The following is a 22,839-nucleotide window of genomic DNA, read 5'->3' on the forward strand; positions in this document are numbered from 1 at the left end:
CAGTTAGAGGCAGGACTTAAACCCAGGGTCTCCTGATTGGATGGAAGCTATATCCATTAATCCAATCTATCTCTCTAGGATGCATTCATTTAATATGGTTTCATCCATATCCCTCAATAACTCATATATTACCCTTGAAAGAAAAAATGAATCAAAATATTTACATCAAAAATCCAGAAAAAGGGGTTATTTTAAAAGGAAACAGCACCCGCAGGTTGCAAATGAAAATACTCTCAGTTAAATATTTGCTAAACAGACTTCTTGGTGTGAGGGCTAGTAAAATCATAACATTAAAATCGACACTGTTTTTAACTAGAAATTCTTTAAGAGAAGTGAGCAATTGGGTTTTCCTGGCAAGGTGACTAAAGCCATTTTTTTGTGAGCATTGTCTAGGATACTTTCTCACCAATGGACAGAAGGGTATTTCACAGTCAACAAGACAAACAACATTTAATGTATGGATGGTAACAGGTGCCAAACTGGAGTGGCCAGATTACATTTTGCCTCAAAGATCAAGATCTTTCATCATGAATTAATTCAGGACTTTGGTCCAGTTACCAAACAGTTGTGCCCATAAACTATGGTTCAAGTGAAGAACTCCAGGTGAATCTAAAGGGAAAGTCCTTCTGTAATCCCATCTGTCCGCCTGTTCTGAGTGAAGCTTTTAGCGGAAGGAGGCTCTCACTTTCCGGCCCTTCAGAGGCTGTGGTGGACGGTAGTTGCTCAACAAGAAGGCAGCTGCCTCGCCCTCTCCAGTGTACAGGAGACTACGGAATTTGGCTAGCTGTTGAAGAAAAGAGAAAGAGATTTCAACACACAATTGTCATGTCAAATGAGTAAATGCCTCCACACAGAAGCTGGCTTGCCCAGCTTAACCCTTGCCAAAACCTACTAGAGCTTCGTGGTCTAAAACTGTCTAGTAAATTTACTTCTTACTTCCCTTTTTCTCTTTTCAGAACTCGTATTACTTCATATGTTTTAAATGCCTGCAGTTTGCACAGCATTTTTACACTCAGCACAGCTCCTGCCCTATATAAAGCAACAGAATGTGAGCTCCTTGATGGCAGGCACTGGTTCAGTTTGGCTTTGGAATTACCAACACCTAGAATACTGTCTGGCACAAAGCAGGTGTTTAATCCACGTTGACTACATGGATATTCACTCTTGTGTTGAAGTCTTTTTCTATATATCATGACAGTGGAAAGAGCATTAAATGGAAGCCTGGGCAATTTGGAACTATGCTCAAAGGGCTATAAAAGAATGCCTGCCCTTTGATCCAGCCATACCATTGTTGGATTTGTACCCCAAAGAGATCATAGATAAACAAACTTGTACGAAAATATTTATAGGTGCGCTTTTTATGGTGGAAAAAAACTGGAAAATGAGGGTATGTCCTTCAATTGGGGAATGGCTGAACAAATTGTGGTATATGCTGGTGATGGAATACTATTGTGCTAAAAGGAATAAAGAACTGGAGGAGTTCCATGTGAACTGGAAAGACCTCCAGGAACTGATGCAGAGTGAAAGGAGCAGAGCCAGAAGAACATTGTATACAGAGACTAATACACTGTGGTAAAATCGAATGTAATGGACTTCTGTACCAGCAGCAATGCAATGACCCAGGACAGCTCTGAGGGATGTATGGAAAGGAACGCTACCCACATTCAGAGGAAGGACTGCAGGAGAGGAAACATAAGAAAAACAATTGCTTGAACGCATGGGTCGGGGTGGACATGATTGGGGATGTAGACTCGAAACTACCACACCAATGCAACTAACAACAATTTGGAAATAGGTCTTGATCAATGACACATTTTAAAACCACTGGAAATGTGCATCGGCCATGGGTGGGGGGAGTGCGGGGCGGTGAAGGGGAAAGTAGGAGCATGAAGCATGTAACTATGTTAAAAATGAATATTAATAAATGTTTTAAAAAATGGAAGCCTGGGGAATCATAGAACTATAATCTTGGGGGTCGGTTAGTCTAACCCCTTTATTTTATAGATAAGGAAACTGAGGGCCAAAGAAATTAATTTCTGTGCTCCTCAAATTGCACAGGAAACAAGTCTCAGAGCCAAGATTAGACCCAGGTCCTCAGATACCAAATCTAGGATGTAGAGTTATGTTCAAATGCTGATTTTGCTATTTACTAGCTGTAGACTTAAGATAAATCACTTAATCTCTCACAGCTCTAATTTCTTCATCTTTTAAATGGGAATAGTCACAGCTGTACTTCCTTGAGAGACATAGCTCAATGAGATGTGGAATTAAGGCAGGAGCACGCACCTCTGTCATTGCTGAGGGCCTCCGTAAAAGCTCTCTAAGAAAATAACAACCAACAAATAAATAAATAAATGGTTCTTTAAAACACTGAAAGCTTTCATTTCATCACCTCTAAAATGATAAAAATAATAAGAGATACTTGTAGAGTTGGTGTGAAGAGCAAATGAAATAATGCAGTAATGCATTTTGAAAACTTTAAGGTCTGTGTTGAGTTGCTTTGGTGAAAATAAATTGTAGACTGTAAGTTCCTTGAGGACAGGGACTATCTTTGGCTCTTTATATCCCCAGGGCTTAGTGCAGTGACTGGTTTATATTATGTACTTGATAATGTTTACTGAACTGAATTAAAGTTTAAAGCCAATAACAGAGAGGTGAACTGCTGCTGCTACCATCATTGTAACATATTAACTGATCTTAGCTGTTGATCTTAGGAACGTTTTGGTTTGTATCAGGACCTGGATGCTTCATCAAGAAAATGAAGAAGTCAGACTTAGTGACCATTAAAGTGCCTTCTAGCTCTAGAATTATGATTCTATTTAAGAGTTGGCTACTGTCCTGAGGAAAAGCAAATTACTTCGAGGTGAAAGATGCCTTGGGAAGGGATACATTGGGCATAGGGATACCACAGGCAAAATCTAGCCAACTGCTTCAGTGGAAAGTAATATGATGTGGCATGATATAACATGATATGATATGATAATAAATATAATATTAAATATAACATAACATAATACAACAACACAACATTAATATAATGTAATGTAATATAACACAACATAACATAATAGCATAACATGACATGATGTGACATGATATGATATAAATTGTCATGTATTTACTTGAGAGACAAAGTCCACTTGGGCTTTTATTTGATCTACACAAAAGATTACAGTTATATTTTTAAAAAGACATGAAGATAGGATTTGCAATGACTGCCTTAGTCATAAAGCATAGGAAAACATACTTCATTTCTCTCATTGGAGAGGTAAAGGACTCAAGGTATAGAATGTTGTATTTCCTTCAGATCTGGTCTTTTGTTGTTTTTGCTTAATTATTTTTCATTGTTTCAAGGAAGGATTCAGTGGGAATTGAGTATGCAAAATAATTATGATGTAAATACACCAATTTCTTAAAACCAGAAAGATATGAAGAATCAGTTTAATAAAGAAGCATTTCATTAGGAAACAAATTGTTTCTTAGTACATTTGATAGCTACCCAGATAGCTTCATGTCATGGAATCTAAAAATGAAATCATTAATCAAATTAGTTATTGGTTCTATACTTCTCTCAGGTATCTATGACATTGTACAGCAGTCCCCCCTTCTCTGGGGCTTTGCTTTCCAGAGTTTCAGTTACTTGTGGTCATTCCAGGGTAAGAAGAGAGGCAAGAAGGGAGCTGCCATCCAATGAGGGAGGTTGGCCAGCATTGGTCTGCCCTCAGCTTCGGTCTCTCCCCACTTCAGTTCTAATGCTTTCACTTGGAGAGGGTTTTTTTTTTCATTTTTATTTTTATTTTGAATATTTTCCCATATTTACATGTTTCATGTTCTTTCCCTCTCCCCAAACCCTCCAAACCCCCCTTAGCCGAAGCACAATTCCACTGGATTTTAGATGTATCATTGATTAAGCCCTAATTTCATATTATTGATAGTTGGGCTAGAGTTATTGTTTAGTATCTTCATCCCCAATAATATTCCCATCAGTCCATGTGATCCAGGAGTTGTTTTTCCTCTGTGTTTCTACTCCCACAGTTCTTCCTCTGAATGTGGTTATTTTCTTTCTCATAAGTCCCTCGGTCTTGCTCTGGATCCTTGCATTGCTGCTAGTAGAGAAGTCCGTTATGTTCGATTGTACCACAGTGTATCAGCCTCTGTGTACAATGTTCTCCTGGTTCTGCTCCTTTTGCTCTGCATCAATTCCTGGAGGTCATTCCAGTTCACATGGAATTTCTCTAGTTCATTATTCCTTTGAGCACAGTAGTATTCCATCACCAGCATATACCACAATTTGTTCAGCCATTCCCCAATTGAAGGGCATTCTCTCATTTTCCAATTTTTTGCAACCACAAAGAGCGTGGCTATAAATATTTTTGTACGAGCCTTGTTATTTTTAAAAATGATAAAGGCTGATATTATGAGGAAAACTAATATTTTATTTAGGCCCATGTTGATAGAATCACCCACACGCCTGTAAAAAAATTCAAATTGCTGCCTCAGCCATTTTATATTTCATACCTTCCTTAATCCTCTCCATCCCCCAGGAGCCCACTCAGGTAGCAAAAGAGGAAGTTCAAAGCGACTTCCCAATATTTAAAGACGTGCTTTACCTTGAAGATGTCATCCAAAACAGGAAACCCATTGGACCACAGGAAATGTAGTTTCAAAATCCCCCCACATGTCCACAGGAAGTTTGTCAAATACTACATATCTTGAGGCTTAATACTTCTAATGGAACCCCAGTAATTTTAAATAACACAGCCTTTTTCCTTAAGATCTCTTTGGGGTATAAAATCAGCAGTGGTATGGCCGGATCCAAGCGCAGATAGTCTTTTTTTTTTTTTTTTTTTTTTTTTAATTTTTTTTTTTTTATTTTAAACCCTTAACTTCTGTGTATTGACTTATAGGTGGAAGAGTGGTAAGGGTAGGCAATGGGGGTCAAGTGACTTGCCCAGGATCACACAGCTGGGAAGTGTCTGAGGCCGGATTTGAACCTAGGACCTCCCGTCTCTAGGCCTGGCTCTCAATCCACTGAGCTACCCAGCTGCCCCCGCAGATAGTCTTTTAAAGCCTTTTGGGCATAGTTCCAAATTGCCATCCAGAATGGTTGGATCAATTCACAATTCCACCAGCAATGCATTAATGTCCCAATTTCGCCACATCACTTGGAGAGGTTTTTTAAGGGTGGTTTTTTGGGGGAAGGAAACTGGGAAGCCACAGAGTGCTAACGGGAGGGACAGAAGCTGGAAAAAAGAGCAAAGTACTATATAATAAAGTTAACATAGGTGTTAAAAGTTAAAAGATAAAGCAAGAACTGTCCTCAGTTTCAGGCATCTACTAGGGGAGGATCTTGGAACATATCCCCCAAAGATAAAGAGGAATTACTGTACTGTACTACATAATAATGTACAATGTATTACTAATAACTATATTTAACATTGATAATGTCTTAAATTTGAGTTTAACATGTCAATTAAACTTTATTATATATGTATGTACAAGAAAATCATGTTATCTAGGGGTTAGCAGGTGTTCACTTTTATCTGTGGTTTCAGTCATCCACTGCAAGTTTTGGAATGTATCCCCCATGGATACAAGGGGCCTATTGTACAAAGAAAGTGTTTTTCATTTATTCATGTAAAGGATTCATTCTTCCACTTGAAATGCATTTCATTCATTCCTCCATCTTTCTAGATACCAATTTCCTGACATCTTAGGAAACAGATTTCAAAAGTGGATGTCAGCTAGAGTACTGAAAAGTTAAATGCTCAGGGTCACAAATCAGTATGTGGGCCAAACTATATCCTGATCAATGTTAGTTTCTCTTGGTCAATTTTCTCATCTATAAAATTAGGGCTTTGTGTCAGTTCATCTCTAAGATGTCTCTCAACTGTGACTCCATCAAATTGCATATAATAAGAAATCATATATACATTGCCCTTGGTCCCATTTGAAACAAAGTTTTAATCAGTCTTTCTTGAATACCTGACTATCCTAATCTTGCATCAGAAGCCACCTATGTGACCCTGGCAGGTCCCTATCAAAGGTGCCTAACATTTCTCCTCCACAGATCTGTCACTTGTAAAATAGGGATCATCAAAGCAGTAATCATCTCACAGGATTGTCATGAGGATCAGATGGATAATATAGGTTAAGGATTTGGCAAACCTTGAAGTACTTTCTAAACATTAGCTATTATGATTACTTTATCAGTTTCAGGGAGGGAACACAATTCCATGAAATTAGGAGACACTCATTTATGGTGACCAAACTTCGTTTAATTCAAATCAGAGATGTATTTTCCTGTTCACTTTTGGCCAGGTTGAAAGCAGGAGAGTTAAAGAGGGAATGATTGGTTTCTGAAAGGCATTCTCTCCAAAGATACCAACAGCTGATATTAACATTCCTATTGTTCTGCTTAGTAAATCAAAAAACCTTTCATTTAGACTATGTATCTCTATTTTACTTTGCTATAGAACTTTGTCCTTTGTATATGACCATTATAAAATATAACTTGGGAAGTTGCCTGGAAGAAAGAGTATATTCTGATTAGTGGAGAGAACTCTGGACCTCTCTCCAACCAGAAATTCAAGTCTTTGGCAAGCCTTGGCTAAAATAGAGTACAGATTGGTTTTTTCCTTGCCACATTTGACCTTGTTTTTTAAATTGTTTCAAATATTAATATATGATTTTCCCCCTATCTGGAATGTATTCCGAACTATGAAAAATTTTGCCGTTTCCATCCTTGTGTTTGATTTTTTAAAAAAATAAGTAAAACATGAGGATGGAAAAAAGCTTAATGCCATTCAACTTTTGGTGACATTTTACTATTCAAATAATAAAATATTTGGTGGGGGGGAGTAATTTTTAAAATTTTACTCTTTTATATGTTTAATAGTATGTCCAGCATTTTAAGACAGACCAAGTTTGGTTAATAAAGCAAAAAGTTTTGCAAATTATCTGAATAACTAAGAATGTAAATTCCTTGTGAATAAAGATTTTCATTCACCACATTGTATCCTTATTGCCAAGCATTGAACATAACACATAGGGTATTTGATAAATTCTTGCTTTTTCACCAAGTTACTCAAAAATGTTCCCTCAAAAATATATTTCCAGAGGGCAGCTGGGTGGCTCAGTGGAATGAGAACAAGCCTAGAGATGAGAAGTCGTAGGTTCAAATCTGGCCTTAGATACTTCATACCTGTGTGACCCTGAGCAAGTCATTTAAAACCCTTACCTCTCTTCTGACTTGGAACCAATACATAGTATTGATTCTAAGTTGGAAGGTAAGAGTTGTAAGAGAGAGAGAGAGAGAGAGAGAGAGAGAGAGAGAGAGAGAGAGAGAACACATACATACATATATATGTACATATACATGTGTGTATATATATGTACATATACATGTGTATATATATATCCAACCCTATTGTTCATACCAACACTGTGTGGCACAATTATAAAATTGAGAAAAATGTAGCATGTAGCAGAGAAAAAGATTCTTGATTTGGGAGTAATTCTTAAGTTATCAAGATTAAGTACCTCAACTCACTGATTTTGCTAGTCACCTTATCACTGAAATCTAGTCTAGATATCAGCAGGGTAATTTATCAAATAGGGACCAAAGTAAAAATTATGTAGTGGCAGCCAAAATGGACTAGGGAAAGGAAACCATTTCAAATAAATGGGCAATATTTTCTCGAAGTCTATAAGACCCACAATAAATAATCTGGTATATACTTCTGTGTGATACACTGTGACATATTCAGCTAACCTTGACAAAGCATCTATTACATGCATAGCACTATGCTAGATACTAGAAATGCAAAGACAGAAAGTAAATCATTCCTGCTCTCAAGGAACTTACATTTTCCTGACATATAGACAGTAGAAGGAAGAGCTGGATACTGATGTTTACAAAAGTATAATAATTAGTTCTGATTAAACCAAGTCTTCACAGATAAAAGTCAAGAAAGAGAATTCCTAATGATTTAAGAACAACCAATGTGACTAAAAAGAAAATCTAACCAAATTTTCTTCTTGGCTCAAAACTCTTTAAGTTCTAAATTCCTTAAACAGTAACACCCATGTAGTTACTAGAGTGTTCCCTAATCCTTTGTAAATACTTCTCAGGAAATTAATTAAAAGAAAAGCTGGCTTTTCAGCATCCTTCCAAATGATTATTTGGGGGGCATTCATGACTGTCCTAATATGTACATATTTGATTCACAAGGTATATTTTTGTTGAATTTTATATTCTTTGAATGAAATTTTACTGTGGATGATTTTTTCCCCTTTAATCCATGCTTTGTCACATAGAAGAAAAGTTCAGTTGCAAAAACTATATATCGTTATTCAGATCTATGTGAGAGCACATAGCTTTGATATCACTGATAGAAAAACAGAATAAAAATATAACAAAGTAGAAGAAAGCTGAGCAATTGATCCAGTGAATTTCATAGAGAAAACCAATTCAGACAACCTAGGTGATCAAAATTCACAACTTCAATCCTTGGCAATTGAGTTGCATTAACGAGGAGAATGAAAAATATGTTCTCTAAAGTGTTAGAAAATAGTAAATCTTCTCACTGGAATGTTAATTAGATCAAGACTTTAGCACTTAAGTGTTTCAATCCAGGGAAGAAAAATGGGTTGGAGTCAGGAGAAGGGAGATGAAAAACTTGACCTGTAGCTCAGGTCACAGCTTCAGTTGGCAAGGTAGAAAAGTGGTAAAGCTCAGGGGGGAAATGTTTGACACTAACTTCCTGAATAAAAAGAGATAGATTTTCCCTACTCATAACATTACATGGTGGAATGAAAAAGGAATTCAATAACAAAAACTCTCAGTTTTCAAGGAATAGCCTATGGAGGTTGAGAAGGAAAAATACAAACTTTTTAACAGGACTATTAAAACAAATTTGAAATTTAAAAAGCTCTCTTACTTGTTTATTTTTTTTTCTTTAAGGCATGATGGTGAGTTTAAGGTGTTTTAAAGCATAGATTCAAAATATGCCATTTCTATAACATTAATGAAAATGTTACCAACTTTATCCTGCTGACACTATGTACCACATATCCTCATTTATGAATAAAGGTATGTAGCTTTGTGTACATCAGAAGGAAATAGTACATATGGAAAAAAATATTTTGCCTCAGTTATTAGCTCTCTCTCATAAAAAGAATTAAACAAGTACATAAAAATATTCTCAACACTGCCAAAATCTATTCAATCATGTTTTGCATTTTTAAAAATGAAAGTAACTTATCTGCCTCCTTTCTTAGAAGAGGTGGGGAACATTATATGTATCATCAAGACTCAGTTGATATAGTGGTTTAATTTGGCTGAATTGTTTTTTGTCCCTCTTTCTTTTTATTCCTTTGTTATAAGAGGTGACTTGTGTGGTACAATGAAGCAAGGGGATATATTTAGAAGTGAAAGAGATAGGAAAAACAATATCAATAAATTTTTGAAAAAAAAAAGAAAAAGCTGAACACCCATTTCTTAGTAGAGCTCTAAACTCTATATTGTAGTGGATTTAAGACACCACCCTTAAAAAGAATCTGTCTCAACAGCAAGGCAATGAATGACCCAGGACAATCCAGAGGAACTTATGAGAAAGACTGCTATCCACATCCAGAGAAAGAACTATGGAAACAGAAATGCAGAAGAAAAACATAAGATTGATCACGTAGTTCAATATAGGTATGATTGGGGTTTTGATGTTAAAAGATCACTCTACTGTAAATATGAATAACATGGAAATAGGTTTTGAACAATGGCACATGTATCATGAAATCATGAAATGACACATGAATCATGAATCATGGAACCATGGGAAAATATTCTAATTAAAAAAGGGGGGAAAAAGAATCTCAGTCTCAGTGAAGCAGTAAAGAATGGAAATTTCTAGAAAAAAGCTAGCTAATTTTAATGTCTTTTAAATATTCATAGTAAAGTATTTCAAAGCAAAAGAATTAATGACAATAGCATTCTACCCGGCATTTATTCTTTGGGTCACTCATGATGAAGAACAGCCATTCTGTGGATTCTGTGTCCTATCCATTAATCAACTGCCTCTCAAAGATAAGTTTTGTGCAAACTAAGACTACCTCATAATTCTACAATTGAAGAGCTAGAATTGTTTAAAAATCTACCATGGTGTTATTCATAGAAGTTGTTTATATGTAAAAAAGACGAAAGTGGTAATTTTGTCACTTTATCACTTATTACCTGCGTGACCTTGGGCAAGTCATTGAATATCTCTGGGCTTTGGTTTCATCCTCTGAAAAAATGAGGCAGTTGGTCTGGATGACCTCCAAGAGGCTCTCAGCTCTACATCTGTAATCCTGTGACATATTCTCTTCTAAATGACTGGCTGGACATTTTCCAAGCAGCTTTAAAGAATTATGCCACTTCTGAAGAATGTTAGAATCAGGTCCCTCTGTCTTATTAATTAGTCTATTCTGGTGAAAATTAATAAATAGGACACACAAGACAGGAGAAAATGGAATTTCTCTTTAAAAGTACACTGAATCAGCTAAAGGGAATTTTTGTAATGTTGCAGTCAACGTGATATAGCTGGAAAACATTCAATGGGTAGTTGCCATCTCAGTCAAGCACTGGTTCCTCAGATTTCTACTGAAAGGTTAAACAAACATTCCGAAGTCTCTTGCCTCAACCAGGATCATAGGATCATAGAATTATAGTGGAAGGAGCCTTTGAGGCCATCTAAGCCAGTCCCCCATTTTGCAGATGAGGAAACTGAAGTTAAAGGAGGTTAAGGTACTTTTCCAAGGTCACACCAGCAATGTGTCAGAGATGAGCTATGAACCCAGGTCTTCTTATTCCAAAGTTAAGGGTGCTTTCCATTGTACTACACTGCCTCACATCCCAAGGACATAGATAACAGTTCTGAGGAACACCCAATGGAAAAATGGTCCATATTTGCAGTCCATGAGAAAAATGTCCCCTAATGTCTTTTCCTTGAGGTGGTCAGACTTTATAAAGAGGCAAGTCCAGATGATGTGAGGATGCCAGGCAGAATTTCCAGGGATGCCAACTTCTACCATTACTTACTCTTCATTAGGAAAGATAAGTAGGCTAATGCCAGAAGGTCCTCTCCGATAGCCTAACTTTATCATCATTACTACTCAACTATCATTTATTAAATGCCTCCTATGTGCCTAGGCCTGTGCTTGCTAAGTGCTGGAAAAACAAAACAGCCAAAAGATAGTCTTTGCTTTTAAGGAGTTCATAGTGTAACAGGAAAGACAATACCCAAGCAACAATGTGCAAACAAGATGTAGTCAATCTGAATTGGAAATAACATCAGAGAGAAGGCACTAAGATTAAGGGGGATTCATTCATATAATGCTGGAAGGTTTGCAAAGCATTTCTCCCAGAATAACCTTGCAAGATAGGAGATACAAGAAGCATTATCTCATTCCATCATGGGGCATAAAACTAAGTGGGGCTGGAGAAGTCTTCTAATTCAACACTTCATTTTACAAATTTTTAGAGACAGGTAGGTGGTAAAGAGGATGGAGGGTTGGGCCTCGAGGCAGGAAAACACGAATTTAAATCCAGCTTTAGATATTTACTAGCTGGGATACCCTGGAATAGGTTTTTCACTGCTATTTACCTCAGTTTTCCCAATCATAAAAAAGAGGATAAACAAGCACCTACCTCCCAGAGGTTGTGTGAGGATCAAATATGATAATATTTATACATAGCATTTAGCACAGTGCCTGGCACTTAGTAAGTACTTAAGGGTTTGTTTTCTTCTTTATAGGTAAAGAAAATGGAGCCAAAGAGGGGAAATCATTTGTCAAAATGGAATATAGGCCATAAATAAGTTAGGTAGGCCTGGAACTGGGTCTCCTGAGTTCTAGTCTGGTTCTTGTTCCATTATGCCAAAACATTTCCCAAAGGTTAAACCAACTCAGAACAATGTCAGAGTCTCAGAAGGGCTCTCTGTACCTGAGCAGGCTTCCCTGTTCTCACTAGAAAGAACCTTTCTGAATGGGAAGCTCTGTGCTCCTGTCTACAGACTGAGGGCAGAAAGGAAAATATATCCCTTCACTAAAGAAACTCTAATGATTTTAGTGCTCTGCTTGTAGTCTTGTACCAAAACAAGAAAAACAGGAAACGACTACTCTCTAGCATTTTCCTCAATGCCCAAGGATATTCAAATTTAATTACAGGATAAGAAGAGCTCCCACCTAGGAACCCCTGTAAGATTTCCAGAATGCTTTCTTTACAATGACTCTATAAGCAAGATACTATTCTATATAATAATTATTCTATCAAGCATTACAATGGCCATTTGACAGATAAGAAAAATAGTCTAGATACTGATTGACTTGCCCAAAGTTACACAGGTCTTTAGCAGCAGGGCTACGATTTGAATGCAGATTCTACATCTCTATAACCTAAGCTGAAACTTTCATCCTAATATCTAGAATCTGATTCAACAAATTCTTGCTATTGCAAGCTTCATGAGTGCTGGAGATTTTTTATTTTTATCTTTGAATTCCAACTCTTAGCATAGTGCTTATATGTAATAAGTACATGATAACATACATAATGTACATATTCTCAAATTATTAAATAAATATTTGTTATAGTTTGTTTTTATTAATAGTATAATATTAAATAAATATTAAGTACCATATAATAAATGTTTGCTTGCTACTTGAATAACTGTCTACGTGCCAGGCATCCTACTATGCGCTAGAAATACAAAAACAAAAACAATCCCTACCCTCAAAGAACTTACATTCTTATTGTGGGAGTAGGAATGGAGGAGTGACAATCAGGTAAGTAAATACAAAATGTTTTATAATTAAATACACATTAATTTTGAGTAGGGAAGGTGCTGTCACAACTGAAGGAATCAGAAGAGACTCCAGTTGGGTCACAGAATTTTGAGCTGGGTAGACCCTCAGAGGAGAGAAGACCCAGAGAAAGGAAGTGATTCATACAAAATTATACACAGTGGCAGAGTTAGGGTTAGAACCCACATCTCCTAGCCAAGGGAAAGTAGCTAGTCTCTTTCCAGACCCAAACCCAGAGCAAAGCCCAGCTCAAGCCCAACTGTCTCTGTCCGACAGCCCAGCTCTCTCCACAGGATTCCAGAATCCTGCACTCTGCTGCCCATGCTTCTGCCCTCTGCCAACATACACACCTTAACTTTTCCTATAACAGTATGGTAAATGAGAAGTCACAACCCAGATCTACCTAGCCCGGTGATGGCAAACCTATGACACACACATGTCAGCACTGACATGTGTAGTCATTTTTGATGACACACGGCCACATACAGAGAAGTATGGCGCTACATGCCAAGGATGAAAAACATTTGCTACAGTGTAGTGTAGACACTCTGTGCACTATAGATGACAATTCTACCTATATTAATTTACCTATTTTGGTTCATTAAATACAATATATTACAATTATACATTTTTGTTACTTAAACTATAAATATCATGAAATTATGGTTTTTTCTCAAACTAACACACCACCCGAGTTATGCTCAGTTTTTGGCAAATTTTGACACACCAAGCTCAAAAAGTTGCCCATCACTGACCTAGCCCTACGGATGGTGGCAAAGCTGAAGGACAGCCTGGAGAAAGTCAACTAAAGTCAAGAAACCACAGAACTTAAGAGCTGAAAGGGACTTTTTTTTTTCATTCTCCAAAAGAAACTGAGGATCTCTTTCAGGTTAATTGAATTGACTAAGGTCATGTAGCTACTAAGAAGCACATCCAAAAAGGCTGGATTTTATTCTTATCACTGTTATGCACATATTTACAACACCTTTGTGTAAGACATCCATCACAAGGCTACCTTCCAGGTGGCTCCAGTCCAGGGCTGGGAGGATGTCCCTATTATTTAATTCAATTCAGCAAAATTAATTAAGCACCTACTAGTACTTATGAAAAACAAAACACTACTCTTCATGCACATTCTCTCCTCCCCAGATTTGTGTAACTGTTCTCCTGGTTTCCATCCTCTCTGGCTGCTCCTTCTTGGTCCCCATCATCCCCCTTCCTGCCCCTTTACTGTAGGTGCTGCCCAAGACTAAGTCCTTGACCCTGATAGGCAATAGGGTAAACACATGGAAAAAAAATATAAAATAAAACAAATATTTGTTTTAATTATTTTACTGGAAGAAAAGGAGGATACATTCTAACTACAAATGAGCAAACTCAAGATAATTTAAATAGAGAGAACACAAACAGGAACATAAGGAAAGCTTCCTCTAGGGATGAAAGGAAGGCATTCCAGACTTATGTAAAAGGACCCAGATGGCAGATAGGATGTTGAATTCATGAATAGGCCTGCCTGACAAGAATCCAAAGTGCATGACAGGAAGTATCCCTTCCACAACATGACTTTCCCCATCACAGTTTTGATATAGTATAAGTCAACATCAGAAAAGGCCAGCATACAACACAGAAAAAATTTAGAAACAGAAATGCATCAAATACATGCAGAGTATTGTATAATATCAATATATTTTATCTTTTAATACCATAAATATACACAATTTCTTTTTTAAAGTTAAAATAATTAAAAAATTAAAGTTTGCATAAAAGAATGTGAAAGCTAGCAGATGATACACAAAGGCTAGAAATGTAGAGATACCTTAAAAAGCTTAGTAACTCATAAATGCATATAAGGTATTGTAAATGACCTTATTAAAAAAATGGGCAAAATTTAGACATTATCGGGGGGTGAAGGGGAAAGTAGGAACATGAATCATGTAACCATGTTAAAAATGAATATTAATAAATGTTTAAATTAAAAAAAATTTAGACATTATCTCTGGTACAGAGAGGGCCAAAAAGTTTTACAAGGATTTTCCAGATTGCAGGGGCTTTACACCCCAAACCCCAACAAAGTGGAAGGGATACCTGTAGTATGAAAATAAGTCTGAAAGGTAGATGGGAGCCAAATTGTGTGAGACTTTAAATGCTAGATTGAAGAGTCCCCTTAGGGACAATGGGGAACAATAAAAGACTTTTGATCAAAAGAACTGCAAGAGAGTAGGTAGGTGGCTCAATGGATGGAGAGTCAGCCTTGCAGATGGAGTCCTTGGTTCAAATCTGACCTCAGACACCTCCTAGCTGTGTGATCCTGGACAAGTCACTTAACTCCCACTGCCTAGCCCTTACCACTCTTCTGCCTTGGAACCAATACACAGTGTTAATTCTAAGACGGAAGGTAAAAGTTGTAAAAAAGAAAAAGAATCACAGGGCATACCTTGCGTCTTAGGAATATTAAACTGGAGTGAAGAGAAACTTAAAGCAGGGCCATTGTCTACTTCTCCACAGTTACTGCATATAGTTCTACATATATTATCCTATTCAGCCAAAGTGGCCTCCTTGCTAATATTCTTCTGTCTCTGACTTTGCTTGGAATGCATTCTCTCCTTGTCTACACCTCAGAATCCATAGCACAAAATACTATCTTTTGGAGAAAGCCTATCCCACTTCCCACAGTTGCTAGGGCTTTCCCCTGAAAATTTTAATTCTTTTATTTAAAACTTTTATATTTTTATATTTTATCCCACAGCATCCCTTCTTGTTGTTACCTAAGGATATCATCTAGTATCCCCCACCCAAAATTTATAAGAACTTCCTCTTCTTCCCTCTTCTTCCTCTCACATCACTCAGATATATTCACTCCCCACCATTTCCTCTTTTTTATGTCATGGAGAGAGTCCTTGCAAGACCAACCTTTCTATAGGCATCACTGATTCCATAGCTTCCCTTCTCCAGCAGACTATCCCCATTATCATTCTCATTTTCATTCTTCAGCCACTGACTTTTTCCATGTTGCTTATAAACATGCCCATGTCTACTCCATCCTTAAAAAAAATTCACATGATAGACTAGTCTTCTTAGCTACATCCCAAATCTCTCTTCTCCTACTTGGCTAACTCCTTTAAAGAGAGCTCTACACTTGACGCCTTTACTTCTCCAACCCTTCTTTTCTAAACCCTCTCCTCTCTGGTTTTTAAACTCATAATTCAAACTAAACCATTTTCTCCAAAGTTACTGAACTGCCAAATCTCATGGCTTTTTCTCAATCCTTACCCTTCTTGTCCTGTTTACAGATCTGTCCCTGTGGATTGCCTTCTCCTGTTGGATACTTTCTTCAGGTTTTTGTGACAATGCTCTCTCCTTGTTTTCCTATAATTTTATGCAATACTCTTATTTTTCAATGGAGAAAAAAGGTCAAAGAAGTCAAACTTCTTGCCTAAGGTCAACCAGATAACGAGGAATAAAGGCAAAACTTGAACTCAAGTTTTCTGACTCACTCTTTCCACTCCATCAAACAGCTTTACAAATCAATGTCTGAATTGAACGTAACTTATGATATTCTGAAAATCTTCTGGTGAGTTTCCTTTTAAAACATAAAGACCAACTTAGACTGGGGAAGGGGAGGGTACCTGTTGAGAGCTGATATTTATAGGTTGCTTTAAAACTATCCAAGTGACACTCTCCAAAAGAGGTGGAACGGTAAGGGACCCAGGGTAGGTCCAGTAGTCCCATGATGGAGGAAGTAGAGTTGCTGGGTCAAAATTGGTGAAGCGGATCTGTTTACCCTGGAGAAAGACAGACAGAAAGAGAGAGAGAGACTCTTCTGGTTACTAGGTGATATTCTTATTAAGAATGCCAAAGGCATAAAAGCCACTAAATAAACATATAATAAAGTTAAAACAACTAACTTCTTATTGAATAATATGGTATTCTTTAATGACACTACATAGCTTATCTAGTAAACTATATCATATACTATATTACTTTATAGTTAAATATAGTATAGTTTTATTTTATAGTAAAGTATAATATATAGTTTATAGTATAGCATAGTATGTATATATGTAGTATAACATGTAGATATAGATATAGTATGGTATTGTAAGTATAGTTAATGAACTTAAAAATCAATAATATTCCATTTTGTGTGTTTTATTAAATCAAATAAATTTTGATTTCATAGAAATGTTCCTTAAAACACTTCCACAAAAGTTGAATTTGCAAAGATCTCCCTTTGGTAAGATCATTATAAATAATGAGATTTATCCCCTATTCACTTACTTTAGCTAATTAAGACTCATCACAATTTACAAAAGAAGAGTGGTAATGGGTCATTTCTGATGTATTGGCCAAGTATATTCCAAGGCATCTCCAAGTCAACATTATATCTATATCTATATCTACACACACACACGCACACGCGCACACGCACACACACACATATAGTTTTAGCTATCTTTACAGGAATACAACATGAATAAGCAGAGAGGAGAGTTTTAGAATGTCCATAAAATACTTCTTAATCTAAGACTGTTCATTAAAAGCATGTTAATACCTACTTGGCAAAACAGGTAATTTACCTTTTCCTTGATGGAATCCAAAATATCAGTAATTTTTTGCATTTGAAGATTATGTTCACCAGTCTGAAAACAACACAATTGAAATGAGAATGTAGCTACCTGGGATTATACATATGTCACAATACATTTTCTCTATCAATATCAAATTCTCTTTAAAGCAAGCTAATATAACCCTAAACAAGGAGCAAGTGTTCATACAATAATAATGTTCTCATTTACCTGATGACTCTTTTATGCCAGATAAGGCAGAACAAGAAGATAATGAATGTTACACTATTACTTGGCCAAACAGTTGGTTTAGTTGTTGTTTTTTTAACCTTACCTTCCATCTTAGAATCAATAATGTGTATCGGTTCCAAGGCAGAAAGAGCAGTAGGCACTGGGTGTTAAGTGACTTGCCTAAGGTCACATAGTTAGGAAGTGTATGAGGACACTTGAATCTAGGACCTCCCATCTCTAAGGCTGGCTGTCAATCCACTGAGCCACCTACCTTCCCCAGTCAATCTAGTTCTTGGTCTAACATGCACTTCTGTGTGTCTGTGTGTCTGTGTGTCTGTGTCTGTGTCTGTGTGTCTCCACGGAATAATGGAATTAATTCTAAGAAGTCTGAGAGAAACATGATCTTCAGTCGTCAGTAATGACACTTTTATTCTTCAGCCAAGATATAACTTTCCAAACCATACTGGTTACCATTGTAGTCAAAATATTGGACAAAATGTCTCTAGCTTTCTGCCTATAATTTGGGGACCCAAATTGATATTTTAAAGAAACAGTGGTAAATGCTTTCATTTATGCATATGGGAGTAGTAGAATTTGAGACTTCTTATTTTATTTTAACTAAAGTGAAAATGGACTCAGAAATATGACTAACCTTCTTGATCAGAACACCATGAGTATTACCCTAAATAAAGGATCTATGTATCTGTTAATTAGGTCATGATCTGCTTGTCTTGAACCTAATTTTTTAAGGCTGAGATATCAAAGTTTAATCTGATACCTCAGCCCGTGCCTCCATGGAAACTATCCAGATATAGATGGGGGGAGAATTGTACATTTTTTGTTGTACTCAGTACTCATTTATGCCTTATCTCTTCTCTTTCTTCCAATTCCAGTTAATCCCTGGCTATGTTATGGAGTCTTAAAGCAAAAGTATCATCCTTATTAAAGCAGGCTGCATTGGAACCCAAGATAGCCATGCTAGTTTCATAGACTTCATGGCAATGTTACAGAAATAAATAAATAAATACTTGTCTGAATTCCTTGGGTGAAGAAAAATGCAAAAAAGTAAAAAGTCATTCCATTTGTTTAGAGGAACTAGTACTATCCATTGGTCAAAAAATACTCTGAGAATTCAAAGTGTGGATTTTACTCTTGGCTAGATCTTTGGCTTTTTTTATAATGAAGCTTATCCAAGCAAAAGCCTTATCTTCTCAGGACTTTGGGTTCTTTTCTCTTCCTCTATAAAATATTTAGTAGGTATCTAAGGTGCTTTGAGGACAGTGAATGAATAACATTTTAATACAAAATTTTTTAAATTTAATTTTAAAGAGAAAAAAGCAAACCTTTAGGCTAATTCATTTTTTTTTTAAACCCTTACCTTCCATCTTGGAGTCAATACTGTATATTGGTTCTAAGGCAAAAGAATAGTAAGGGCTAGACAATGGGGGTTAAGTGACTTGCCCAGGGTCACACAGCTAGGAAGTATCTGAGGACAGATTTGAACCCAGGACCTCCCGTCTCTGGGCCTGGGTCTCAATCCACTGAGCCACTCAGCTGCCCCCCAGGCTAATTCATCATTTAAAGATGTTTGGGGGTCCACTTTGTGTATGATATTAGCAGACTCAGTATTTTAAATAAAATTAGTTCATCCTTACCTGTAAAAAAATGCCTAAAACAGCCAATCCATCAGGTTCATGAGCTGCCTCAACAAAGCTGGGATACTTGTCAGAATTCCAATGAACCACGTGGAGCTAAAAAGGAAGGATACAACTTCAAATGGTAATAATAACCACAATTAAGAACATAATAAAGTATAACTAATTGTTTATATAGCCTGCTATGTACACTCATATGCATAAGTGATTCTTCAGAAGGGCTGTGAAAGGAACTAGCAGACTTTTATCCATCTCAGATGAAAAGCTGAAGGCCAAAGAGGTGAAAAGGTCACTAGAAGACGTAATAAATTACAGTCCAGATGGTCCAGTCAAACCTGCCCAGTATCTGGCCCTACCTTCCCCATGGTCACAGGCTACCATTACTACTACTAACAGAGAGCCAGCCTCTGGTTTCCCCAGAAATCTCTTTCTGTCTTGAGTAGTGTTAAAAGCTGAGCAGACCTTGTCTAAGCCCACCATCTGAGACGTAGTCAGGGAATGAATAATACGTAGGGTCACTGAGAAAGTCCTTCAGGAACCCTGTTTGTACTGCTCTGCCGGGCAAAGTAACAATTTCTCACTCAATGGCTAATAAGATATTCGTTAGTGAGAGCTTTGAATGTTAGAGTTACAGATCATCTATCTGACAGGTCCTCAGTAGCCTTTGCTGAATCTTCATCCATGTCATACTTGCTATCCTTGGGCATCCCACAGGGCTCCAGCCTGGGCCCTCTCCTCTTCTCCTTCCATACTATTTCCCTTAATCTCATTGGCCCCCCAACCTCTCTGATGACTCTAAGAGCTACTTATCGAACCCTTGCCTCTCTTCTGATCCTCATCTTCACATCTCCAACTGCCTATTGGAGATCTCCAACTAGATGTCCTGTAGACACTTTAAACTCATCATCTCCAAAACTGAACTCATTATCTTTCCCCTCAAATCTCCCCCACTTCCTAACTCCCTATTATGGTCAAGGACACCACTATCCTTACCCATGTTCTCACTCTCTCTCACTTCCCATATCCAATCTATTGCCAAGACTGGTCGATCTCATTTGGGTAATATCTCTCATATATGTTCCCTTCTCTTTGTGATAATGAGATTAAATCTAGCCTGCCCATCTTTAGATTTAATCACCAAAGGTAAAAACATCTCCATTTAACTCACAACTTGGGTGGCCTGTAACCCACAAGTGCTAGAGTAACAAATCAGAATTTACTGACTGCCTCTTGGGCAGTCCTAAGAAAATCGTCTGTTTTGATTGGACATGGAAACTAAGAGGAGGCCACAGGAAGTGACGTAAAAGAGGCCCCTTTAAAAAGAGACCTCAGTCAGCTGGGCTCTCTCTTCTGGTTCGTGAACAGGACCTGAAGGAGCTCCTCTGATTCGTGACAGGACTTGGAGGAGGTCTGGAGCTGGCGAGACTGTTCCACATGGTGAGTGTTAAGACTGAATCTTCCTGAACTTCTCTTAAGGAACTTCCTTTTTATAGAGACTCTGTGGCTGAAGCTTTTGCTTTGTTCACCTTTGAGGCCCTTCAGGCCTCTGGTTTCCCAGCCTTGGGATCAAGGCTAGATTTCCCTCTACTGAGGGTTAATTAGATCTACCTGGATTGAACTAGGGGATCAGAGCAAATTATCTAATGTGTTAGATTACTTATCCTATCTTATCCTCTCTCTTATTTCCTTATTTCTACTTCCCCTTCTCATTTGTAAATAAATTTCCATAAAAGTCATTTTAACTTGAGATTATTCTTAATTGGGACCAATAATTGTTCAATTCCCTGGTGACCAACCTTTTAATATTTACCCAACCAAAACCCCTTTTTACGCTTTACATCTTCTATACCACTGCCATTACCCTGGTTCAGGCCCTTCTCAACTCATCCTTGCAATGGCCTGCTGGTTGGTCTGACACAAGTCTCTGCCTATCTCTGCCACTCAGAGGTCAATAATCTCCCTAAATTGCAGGTCTGATCATAATTTTCCTTCCTCTTACACTTACTAAAGTCCTGGAGCTCCCTATCACCTCCAGGATCAAACAGAAAATCCTCTATTTGGCATCCTTATCTTTACATAATTTAGTCCCCACCATCACCACCACCACTACCAGCAGCACCACCAGCATCATTAACATCATCAGTACCTCCAGCATCATCAATACCACCATCATAACCACCACCATTACCACCATCATCACCACCTTTCCATCTTCTTATACTTTATACCCTTCCATATACTTTTGAGATCCAATGACAGTCTCCTTGCTATTTCTCATATTAAGATCCCTCTCTTGTGGCTCTGGGCATTTTCATTGCCTCTTTGCCTGCATAAGAAACCTTTCCCTCTGCATCTCCATCTCCTGGTTTCCCTGGCTTCCTTTGAATCCTAGAGAAAATCTCACCTTCTACAGGAAGCCTTTATCAATCCCTCTTAAAAACAACAGCAACAAAAACTCACACCTTCTATCTTAGAATCAATGCTAAGTATTAGTTCCAAGGCAGAAGAGCATTAAGGGCTAGGCAATGGGGGTTAAATGACTTGCTCAGGGTCACACATCTAGGAAGTTGAAATCAGATTTGAACCCAGGAATTCCCATCTCTGGGTCTGACTCTCTATCCATTAAGTTGTCTAGCTGCCCCCAGACAATCCCTCTTAATGCTAGTACCTCTCTTCTGAGATTATATCTAATTTGTCCTATAGATAGTATGGGGCTGTTGAGATAGTCTCTCCCTCCCTAGACTATAAACTCTTTGAGGGTAAGAATTGTTTTTTGCCTTTCTCTGTATTCTTAGAGCTTAGTAAAGACATTGCCTTGCACACAGTAGCCATTTATTAAATGTTTATTGACCAAATGACTGAATTAGGCCAATTCTCTCATTTTACAGAGAGACAAACTGATATTATATATAATGGAAAGCATGGGGCCAAAAGAGGACTTGGTTTTAATCCTAACTCTGACACTTACTGGCTGACCATTAGCAAGTCTCTAAACCTTTCTGTGACTTAGTTTTTCTGCAAACTAAGTCAGTCAATAAATGTGTAGTAAGTGCTTACTATGTACCAGGCACTGTGCTAAAATCTGGGAATACAAAAGAGATGCAAAAAGATAGTCCCTGCTTTCAAGGAGCTCACAACATAACAGGGTAGATAATAAGCAAACAATTATGTACAAAGAAGACATAGACAGGATAAACTGGAAATAATCAAAAGAGAATAGGTTCTACCAGAAGAACATTGTACACAGAGACCAATACACTGTGGTAAAATAAAATGTAATGGATTTCTGTACTAGCAGCAATGCAATGACCCAGGACAATTCTGAGGGATTTATGGGAAAGACACTACCCACATTCAGAGGAAGAACTGCTGGAGTGGAAACACAGAAGAAAAACAACTGCTTGAACACATGGGTTGATGAGGACATGATTGGGGATCGAAACTACCACACCAATGCAACTATCAACAATTTGGAAATAGGTCTTGATCAATGACACATGTTAAAACCAGTGGAAATACGAATCAGCCATGGGGAGAGGGGGAAGTGGGGG

General features: G+C 37.4%; 1 protein-coding gene across 1 annotated transcript in view; it reads right to left on the reverse strand.

The window, feature by feature from the left end:
- Positions 1–429: 429 nt before the first annotated feature.
- The window catches only part of LOC123253111 (carbonic anhydrase 13-like), a 45,423-nt gene continuing 23,013 nt past the window's right edge, over positions 430–22,839 (reverse strand). The window contains exons 3-7 of the mRNA XM_044682402.1: positions 21,381–21,499; positions 19,289–19,384; positions 17,415–17,477; positions 16,464–16,619; positions 430–784 (exon numbers count right to left, since the gene is read on the reverse strand). Of these exons, the coding sequence (XP_044538337.1) occupies positions 665–784; positions 16,464–16,619; positions 17,415–17,477; positions 19,289–19,384; positions 21,381–21,499 (554 nt within the window). The 3' untranslated portion in view covers positions 430–664. The remainder of the gene's footprint in view (positions 785–16,463; positions 16,620–17,414; positions 17,478–19,288; positions 19,385–21,380; positions 21,500–22,839) is intronic.

The sequence above is a fragment of the Gracilinanus agilis genome, chromosome 1 (assembly GCF_016433145.1).
Source record: "Gracilinanus agilis isolate LMUSP501 chromosome 1, AgileGrace, whole genome shotgun sequence".
Lineage (NCBI taxonomy): Eukaryota > Metazoa > Chordata > Mammalia > Didelphimorphia > Didelphidae > Gracilinanus > Gracilinanus agilis.